We start from the raw sequence: 9849 nt of genomic DNA, 5'->3' as shown, positions 1-9849 counted from the left end.
TCATGTGGGTATATATTAATGCTGCCCATTATGGGCACAAGCAATTTTTACCCATTTATTCATTATATGTTTTCAATTTGAGTGTTTCCTATCCCCTAAACCTCCAGGGATGTACACAGTTTAATACTGGCAACTTCTTATTATGGGAAATATGAAAACGTCTTTTAAAATTACAACTCCCAGTAGAGACGTGCCATAGATAGAGAACATGTTGCGAAACACAATAGCCAGCATGTGTAGTTCTGGGGACGGAGTGGGGGAGGGGGGTACGGGGTGGACCCGTTCAAATCCAGTTTTGGACAGTCTCGACGCTCGGCGTAACCCTCGAAGCACTCTCCAATCACAGAGCTTGAGGACTATCACGGGGTTTGTCAAGCGAAGCGGAGAAAATACTTACTTCCGGGTGTAATATTCTCTAAAGCAAATGAGCTGCTCCGCCCTTCGGTCCTGACAGACTCAAACTTGTATTTATTAATCAAACAAATAAACAAACACAAGGATAATTATGTGTTATTGTTGAGTAAATGGAGAATTGCACAGGGGAAAATAACGTATCTATGCCACAATTTTAGATGCGGATTTAGTTAAACTAATACGTTTGCGCTGTGGACCAACACTATACATTGAAGGGGAAGGGGGTAGCAATCAAGATAACACCATTAAACAGTTTCACAACATAACATAAATAATATCGATAGCAGCGTCCCTAGCAACCACCTTGGTAACAATGAAAACGTTGTATGGACACAATTTCCTGAAGTAATCTTCATAATAACTAGCAAACTAAAGATCATGTACATCCACTGCACACATCATCTGAAATAACAACTCATATTTCTCGCATCAAATGACATCAAAACGAACTTGAATGGCCAAACTAACTTTAAAATAGGCATTTTCCAACGAGAATAAAACGAAGTTCGGCATGAATGGAATGGAATTGGAATGAATGGTGAAAAAAAACGTAGGGATCCTACAATTTCAGAGGCGTTTTTTTAGAAATACTACGTCCCAAGTTGTGGACCAACGTAGTTATTACACGTTTTTTTATGAGACTGGGTTGGCCATCTCCTCCGCGTGTTGCTGCATGTAGCAGCCGAGTGTGTGTGAACTGCCCCGCCCCCTCGCACACAGACGGGAGAGGGAGATCTGGTCTAGATTGGAAAGGTCGAAAATACACCGACCATCAGTGTTGGGACTAACGCGTTACAAAGTAACCAACTTTTTTGCGGTAACTAATAGCGTTACTAGTTACCTATTCCCATTAAGTAACGCCGTTATAGTTACTATGATTTAAATGGGTGCGTTACTGCGTTACGAGGTCCCCTAGTAAGGCCACCACTTTCCCCTAACCATTGAATCAAGTACTCTTATCTGCTCCCAAGAGTACTCTTGATCTTTCCTCAAGAGTACTCTTTATCTCTCAAGTAGTTACTCTTGATCTCTCCAAGAGAAATACACTAATGATCTCTCAGAGGTACTTGATTCAGAATAATTGGAAACACCCTTTTCATTTGACGCCTACCACTGTCGCGGATAACACACGACACACACGACGCCCCACTCGACAATCGCACTGGACACACCACACACACACACACACAACACAACCACACACAAACACACACACACACACTACACACAAACAACAACAACACACACACAAACACAACAACACACACACAACACACACCACACACCAACACACACACACACGACACACAAATCGTAATCGTTTCACAAGCACGAGCAGCAACAGCGGGTAAAGGGTGGTGATTCCGTTCTGGGCGGGTTGAGACAGAGACTTTAAGCCGATGAGAGGGACTTTAACAAAATGGAGAAAAACAAACTAGGCGCAATTGGTAGTAGTGAGGGAGAGACCAGAAAGGTGAGAAAAGGTACCACGGACACTCTCCTGTAGCGACATTAAGCGCGACACATTTTAAGTGTCAGAGGGCGTCCCTCTAAGGCCGAAGTCAAGGTAGTGGTATTACATTGCGTCATTGACNATAAAGAAGACGTTTATTTTAAATGCCACACAATGATCCAGCAGCACCAGCAACAGATCCCCGAAGCTGGCCCGGCGTGAGTGCCCAGAGGAGTGAGACTGTCTCACTCCTCTGGGCACTCACGCCGGGCCAGCTTCGGGGATCTGTTGCTGGTGCTGCTGGATCATTGTGTGGCATTTAAAATAAACGTCTTCTTTATTTACAACCCTCGTCTCGCCTCCCTGCTTTTTGTTACTGCCCAGGAGCCGGGTTGTAACAGACTTTACATGGGGATTTTATTTTAATCAAGTGGCGGAAATGTGCTTTCATACTTTACTTTAGTTTAAAAATAATAACAATAAAAATACAAGTTTTTGTGTTGTTCTGCAGCACAGTAAGATAAAAGACAACTCCCCATCATTGTAGTAATTACCATTTATGAAATGTAGTGAAACAATAAAACACAAAATATATGTTTAGACATTTTGATAGGCATCTTTATTGTAGCCTCAACAATCAAGTGGACAATGCTTTCTGTCCTGCACACAGTTTACATTTGACCGTAATATTTTTTGCATCCTTTATCCCCACAAATTGAAAATAGTGATTATATTTCCAAGTTGCAAATGCGCTGCTGCTCGCATCTGCCATTGTGTGTGTGCTGGTGGTGAGCGTTGCCGTGTGTTAGCATTAGCAAGTGTTCATGTGTGTATTTTCCCCATAAGGCAAGACCCGCCCAACTCTGTCTCTGATTGGCTTACCCTGAAATGTTACCCCGCGTTAACCAATCATCACTCCTTTCTGGTTACTTTCACTTTTCCATGGTGCTGTGAGAGGACATCGCTGTATTCGCCTGTCAATTACATCCGCAGGGAGATTCGGTTCAGTACTTCGTAACGCGTTAGTCCCAACACTGCTTAAAGCAGAGTGGCAATTGTTTGGTGTAGGATGAAGATGGTGCTACAGCATACAACGATATTCAAGACAATTTTCCAATTCTGTAGCAAGAGTTTGTCGAAGGTCCTTTCCATGGACACAACAAGTTCTATTTCATTTTTGGTGTGAAAAAGACCTTGACTCAACATCATCTAACACATTTGGAAGGAAGCAGAATGCCAGGATCAGGTGAAAATCCTGGGCTGCTTTTTAAGATATTCAACACATCAAACATGGGTTTGATGTTTAAGTGTCAGCAGACGTTGTGTAGGCTACTATAGAAGTGGCTTTTCTTTTAGAAAGACATGGTCACATATTTTTGTGGTACAGGTAAAAACCTATTGAGAGTCATGGAAATATTGCATGTTTCCTTTGTTTTCACTAAGTTAAATCCATATGTTCCCTTCTGTGTACTGTTTCTAATGGATAACTACATTGCCATAGGACAGTAATGGCTTTACCTCGATACTTTGTGATTTTTCCAATTGCTGTTCCTAACCCTAACTGGACGAACTGCAAGAACACCAGAGAAAACACAACCTGCCATTCAATTTGGCAGCACTGCGGCTGCCAAATTGAATTTATTGAAATATCCAATATCAACGTAAGAGCTTGTGTCTCTGCGGGCGCGCGCCGAATATCCAAATATTCGCTGCTGATTACTACCGAATATCCGGAGCCTGAAAATGTTTATCCGGGACATCCCTAGTGCAGTGTGAGCCTAACTTACCAGAGTTGGGTTGTCCATGTTTGCCAGGCCGAGCTGACTCCCAGCCGTCCACAGACTGAACCTCCAACAGGTAGGAGCTTTTGGTCTCGCGGTCAAACACAGTCTGAGAGTAGATGAATCCCAGCTCGGGGTCAATACGGAAGTACTGGTGGTCTCCACTGCGGTCCTCCAGCAGGGAGTAGGAGATCTGTGGGAAGGGTGGGGGGAATGAGGAAGACACAATTACATATACTAACAGGCATATTAGCAACTGACCTGTTACTGAATGAAAAAGCAACATTACAACTCTAAAGACAGTATGAGTGTTTTTACCTTGCCATTGAGACCCAAGTCGAGGTCAGCGGCTGAGACCTGGAAAACCAAGGTTCCTGATTCCGCCCCTTCAGTGACTGAAGCCTCGTAGATGGAGGAAGTGAAAAATGGGACGTTGTCATTTACATCTAGAGAAGCAAAGAGGATAGAAGGAAAGAGTGCGTTTATGAACACAACAAACACTATACCAATCAATTAGTTGTGTTGTAGGTCTTGTGAATTTGATGGAAACATCATAAGTGATTCATAGGGTTTTTTAGTAGGTTGCCTGAAGCACCAGGTGATAACCTCCAACAAAGCAGCATCCTAGCAAGCAATGGTTTAGGTAAGTAAATAAATAGATAAGCTGTTAGAAATAATATGCTCAGAAGGAACATGTTGTTATATCCAAAGATCCCAAGAGCACAATCAATGACATGTATTATTTTCCAGTTCCCTGCATTATATGTACTCTGTTTAGCCACACTTGACAGCTTGTGCATATCTTTTAAGGTTTATTTCAGTTCAATAAGTGTCTTTTGCCGACTGTTATTGCCTTTGTGAATACAACACTCACTTGCCGCACAATGCACGTCGGCCTTTGGACCAGTTTCTGGGTAAAATCAATTGCAAAGAGCCTTTTTCTCTCGCTGTACTGCATTGGCTTCCATTGCAATTTAATTGACTTTCCTGTTAATGATGTTTAAAGCCCATCAAGGGATCTCTCCCACATTTATGATCTTTTGACCCTGTATTATGTAACAAGACTCTTCAGAGATTCCGACTGAACACTTTTAGAAGTTCCTACTTAAATCAAAAGGAAATTGTACTTCTATGGTTTCAAAACCAGAAAAACATCCTTCATGTGAATATTAATTTAGAACTGGAGAGAAAAACACATGTCCTGATATTATTTATGTATATGACCTTACGTTAGATTGTCCTTTTATTGGATTTTAGTTTGTTTTATTCACATGTTGCCCTTTATAACTATTGTTTGAATATATGCTCTTCTTTAGCTCACTTAGATTGTTAACAAAAAGGTAACCTTGCCTTTGTAATACTTTTCCGGAGTTGTGAATTAACAACTTGAGTATTGCAAACCGCTGAGCAGTGTTTTGGTTTCTAAACGTTTTTCAGAACCTTTTGATCTCAAACATGATTTACTGGATCAATCTTTGTTTCATCGGTACTTGACACCTCCACATCATGCAGAGATGTTTCTAGTCTTACTTAGTCAATGATGTTCTGATTACATTTCCTTTGAAATAATTTTAATTTCCTTTTCTTAAGCCTTCTTAAAGTTGACTAGGAAGACAGTAAATAAATTTAAAGAAAAATAAAGGTATCAAACATAAAGGTTCTTATTGTTGGTGAATATTGGCAGCTTTAGGGTTCTCTATGATATTACCAATCAGCATCCAGGACTGTGTTTGATTTGGAGATTCTAAGCCTGGAGCCGTTGATAGAGTGAAATCAATATCCAATCTGTTAAGACCTGCCTACTGTGGGAAGTGTAATACAAAAATAAAAAAAGCGATCAGTATTAGCACCATGGTGGCTAATTTTTGTAAATCCAAAAAGTATCTCTGAAAACTGACCTATTGACTTTTGATTTTCCAAGCCCTGTTGGGATACCCTGTTTCCAGAACCAAGATGTCAAAGTGGGTAGAACATGATCACTCACATGTATATAAGATTAGCCAGGCATAAAAGTAACACAACATTTATTATTTACGTTACTATTAATGACAACCTGTTTGTTATCATTGTGGTGGCAAAAATAACCTACTGTACTAACTGCATTTATGGTGAATCATTTATATCCCACATATATGCTAGGTTCAAAGGGAACTTCATATAATTTGTTATCGCATTCTACAATACAATAACACAAATTCCTTTTGAGTTTTTTTGCCGATTGTTATTGATTATACAGAATGTATTCAATGGCTAGTCTTACATTATCCCTGTAATACAAGACATGTTGTTTATTGACTTTTTCAATCCTTTATTTAGAGTGCTATGTTGCCATACATTGTCAATGCAAACTGTATGTATGTATGGGGAAATGCATCATGGGACGTTACTGGTGAGACTGTCAGACAGTGAATTTAAAGTGGCTTCTGCCATTATGAAATAATATAAAACACCAATGTACCACTCCAGGAGTTCTTATTGTATTGTTGTTATTTTAAGGAAAAGTATGTTGTTATTGTTGTTGCTCTGTCTTGGAAAAAGCTGTGACGTAAAGGGTGGCATGAGGTCGCTCCTCTCAGGCCCTGGACAGCGGAAAAGCAAACTGTTGTGATTTACAACTGTACCTAACACTAGGATGGGTCAAATGCAGAGAAACCATTTCATTACATAGTACCTGTACTGTGTAATGACAATAAAAGTGCAAAAAAGTAGCCCCAGCATAGAACTAAGACAGAACTCATTTATCAGAAAAAGGGTAAAACAGGCATTGGGCAATTAATAATGACACAAAATGTGCTTTTTATTTTTCCCTGAACAACAATTGGAGAGAAGCAAGGCTGTTACAGTACATTATTCGGAGGGATAAAACTGATCGTTCCAATTACCATCGAGACGACAAAATGTGAACTTTAAAGTTGCCTGAAAAGCAGAAGCCATATTCCAACAAAGTTGATGTTGGGCCAAACACTTAATAGAAATGAATAGAGCAATACATTAGCTCTAATGCTGCTCCATGTGCCATTTCTCCCTTCCATTTCTTCTGAGCAAATGTCTTAATCTATGAATTAAAATGGGAACTTAAATCCATTACAGACCTCCCTCCCTTCCTCTGCAATGCCTCTGGAGGAGTCAGAGAGCTTTCTTATTAAGACTGATAAGCGAGAGGAGGAGCAAATGAAAAGAGGAGAAGGGAAGTTAGACGAGAGACAGAGAGGCAAGAGAAGGGAGAGGGTGTGAATTCATTATTTCTCACCGGATTAAGACCGAATTAACAGAATAGGGTATGCCTGCTTGTGTGTGTGCGTGAGTGAATGCGTACAAATTGCAAAAGGATTAAATGCATGGGAGTCTGGGGCATGTAGGGTAGGCAGAGTTATTTTGAGGAGCAAGGTCAGGGAATAGCAAATACCACCATATTTAGTATCTTATGGGTCTCAGATATACATATAAAAAACATGTCTATGATGTGTTTTGCTCAAAATACCAAACATATCATGCATTTTAGACATCCCTCATATCCCTATATTCCAGCCCTGTTAGAGAAACGCTGAATCTGGGTCCTTAGCTTGAAAAAAAAAAAAAAAAGAGGAGGGGGAGCTAATGCCATATCATGTTCCAAATCACATCAAGGATTATTTCTGAAACAGTATGGAGCTCAAACTCTTTTTCTCCCTCAGGTTTACCACGAGGTGGTACACTGCTTTTGTACACATACTCTCTCCAGTAGGCCTACAGCGTTAGCTCTCAGTGTTAGCCAAATGCTTTGCTAATGTTAAACAAAGCCATATTAACTTCCACCAAAAACAGTCGGGCATTGTTTCTGATAGCAACGTTTCTGATAGGGCCGTGGGTCCACATCTCTGATATTACTTCATATCGGACGCAAATCGGGATCAGTTACGTTGTACCCCCGTTTTTTAGAGATTTGGGTACGGAGGAAAAGAAAGAGGGTTTTATTTTCTGACATTTTGTGAGTTCCCTGACACACCGGGGACACATATTCATGTATAAAAGACATAAGAAAGTGCATTTTGCATGATAGGTCCCCTTTAAGTCAAATAGACTAACACAAAACTAAAGTAATCATGCTTAGAAGTACCATAATATAACGACAGACATGATAGAGCCATGGTGAAAGCATTCGTGTTTAGCCAAAGATGAGAGATAAAGAGTTGGAAAGAGCGACTAGACTTGGATGTCCCTCTTGTGCAGAGGAGGGGGGGGGGGAGGATTGAAACATATATTTTTCAATCTTGGACTCATCTCACTTCTAACAGATGGTGACCTCTGCAGATGATTTGGATTTGTGTGGCTCTGGAATCAAAGATTTGAATGACTCCAATGGAAAATGAGAGCGAGTGAGAGAGTGCCATGATGCTGTTGACCCTTCAGATCGCTCTCCACGGCCTCAGTTGTAGAACCGCAGCAGTTTAAATAGAGCTAAAACAGTGACACTGAATAATAACACAAAGCACAACGACAATCATAGGTGTAATGTAAAGGGGTGAAATGCTGGTCCGAAATCACAGTTACAGTTAATGACAGGAGAATCAGCGTTAGATTGTAGCTCAACCATCAACAACAACAAATCATCAAACACCCAAGTTTGTCCTTCTTTCCTGTTATAGTCATACAGTAGTGCTAGTTGGTTGCTGCAGTGTGCAATTGGATATATCCAATCAACCACGTTTTGTCTTTCACAAGAACATATTCCCTAACAAAAGTTATCTCTATAATTTATATGTCCACAATAACTGGGTGTCTTTGTTTGATTTTTGTGTTTCTTCATAACACTGTCTTCTTTTTCACCTAAACTCAACATTTACGAGAGGATGTTATCAACTTGTTTTTGATTAGAGCAGTGTTTTGCCTCAGGGTGAACCTTTTAATCTCATATTTCATTCTACATTTCTCAATGGCAAGTGCTTATTAAGCAATGGTGCTATATTTTATGTTTTAATGGAAAATCATATATTTAAAAAACATATCATGTGTGAAAACTCAAATTCACAAAATGCAAAACTCTTACACATGAACACAACGATGTTAGGAGATATTTCAATGGAAGATGGGATACTAATACATAATTGAAATAATCTAATAGAGCAGTTACAATGTAAAAAGTCTCACCTGTGACATTGATATAGACCGTGGTGAAGGCCGCCAGCGGAACAGCAGCCACGTTCTGGGCCCGGACTCGCAGCATGAAGTGTCTGGTGGTCTCATAGTCCAGGGGCTCTGCAACCAGGATGGAGGCCGAACCGTCCTCTCTGTTGGGGGTCAGGTAGAAGCGAACTGGCATGTTGGTCTCTGGGACCATGCCGTCCTCCAAGTTATACGTCACCCTCGGATCCCCAAGAGGGGAGGTGGCTTTGATGGTCTGTTGGACACAAAGAAGAGGATTAAAGGTGCATTTCCAATATGATAAGGTGTCTCAATCATTTAGAGTGAATTAACACCTGGACTTCCAGAAATGGTCTAGAGTCAGTACTGGCAGCATTGTTTGGCAAGCTACATGGAAATGATAGTGAGTTCGGCTACCATTTACTTTATATTAAAAGACACTTCACTACATTAAAGCTGATCCCAGGGAAATATAGCATGCTAAGCTACAACAATGAGTTTAACTAAATGCATTATTTGTATAACAACACGTCTATAATACAAATGTATCATATAAAAAATATAAAAAATACATTAAATTAAAATTATTATCATTATGATTATTATGATTACAAAAAATCATAATAATACACCACTGTATATATGATCATTACAGTGTTTCCCACAGATCTGAAATATGCTTGGGGTGTGTGGCGAGGTGACGTGACGTGCTTTTGTGAAGTGCAACAACATTAACCTTTCGGTTGACCTTTCGGTTGGTCGCTTGTTAGCAGACCCTTCACGCGATGGCAGAGCGAACATTTACAGCGTTGGGCTAGGGTTATTACGGAATTACGGCCCCTCAATAACGCACACTTCTTTCATTGGACGATGGTATCTTTCTTTCCGTGAGTCTCACAAATACAATATTGCAAAAGCATTAGGAGATATGTCGTATTACTGATGATAGCCACCTGACTTACACTAATGCACAGTGTACACTGTAGCATATTAACATAACCAAGCAGTGTGTTTTCCCTCAGGATACATTCCTCTCCAGCCTTACCCTCTGCCAATATTCCATTAGTTAGACTCAAGGTT

At 40.3% G+C, this 9849-nt stretch overlaps 1 protein-coding gene across 1 annotated transcript in view; it reads right to left on the bottom strand.

Annotated features, from left to right (window-relative positions):
- The window catches only part of LOC104961186 (neural-cadherin-like), a gene marked incomplete at its 5' end in the record, with an annotated part of 68308 nt that extends 59283 nt beyond the window's left edge, over positions 1–9025 (bottom strand). The window contains 3 exons of the mRNA XM_010789425.1: positions 3655–3841; positions 3967–4094; positions 8776–9025. Of these exons, the coding sequence (XP_010787727.1) occupies positions 3655–3841; positions 3967–4094; positions 8776–9025 (565 nt within the window). The remainder of the gene's footprint in view (positions 1–3654; positions 3842–3966; positions 4095–8775) is intronic.
- Between the last annotated feature and the right edge of the window lie 824 nt (positions 9026–9849).

Source organism: Notothenia coriiceps, unplaced genomic scaffold (genome assembly GCF_000735185.1).
Source record: "Notothenia coriiceps isolate Sejong01 unplaced genomic scaffold, NC01 NC01_scaffold00032813, whole genome shotgun sequence".
Classification (NCBI taxonomy): domain Eukaryota; kingdom Metazoa; phylum Chordata; class Actinopteri; order Perciformes; family Nototheniidae; genus Notothenia; species Notothenia coriiceps.
Note: the sequence above shows the minus strand (reverse complement) of the source record. Positions and strands in the feature narration are given on the sequence as shown.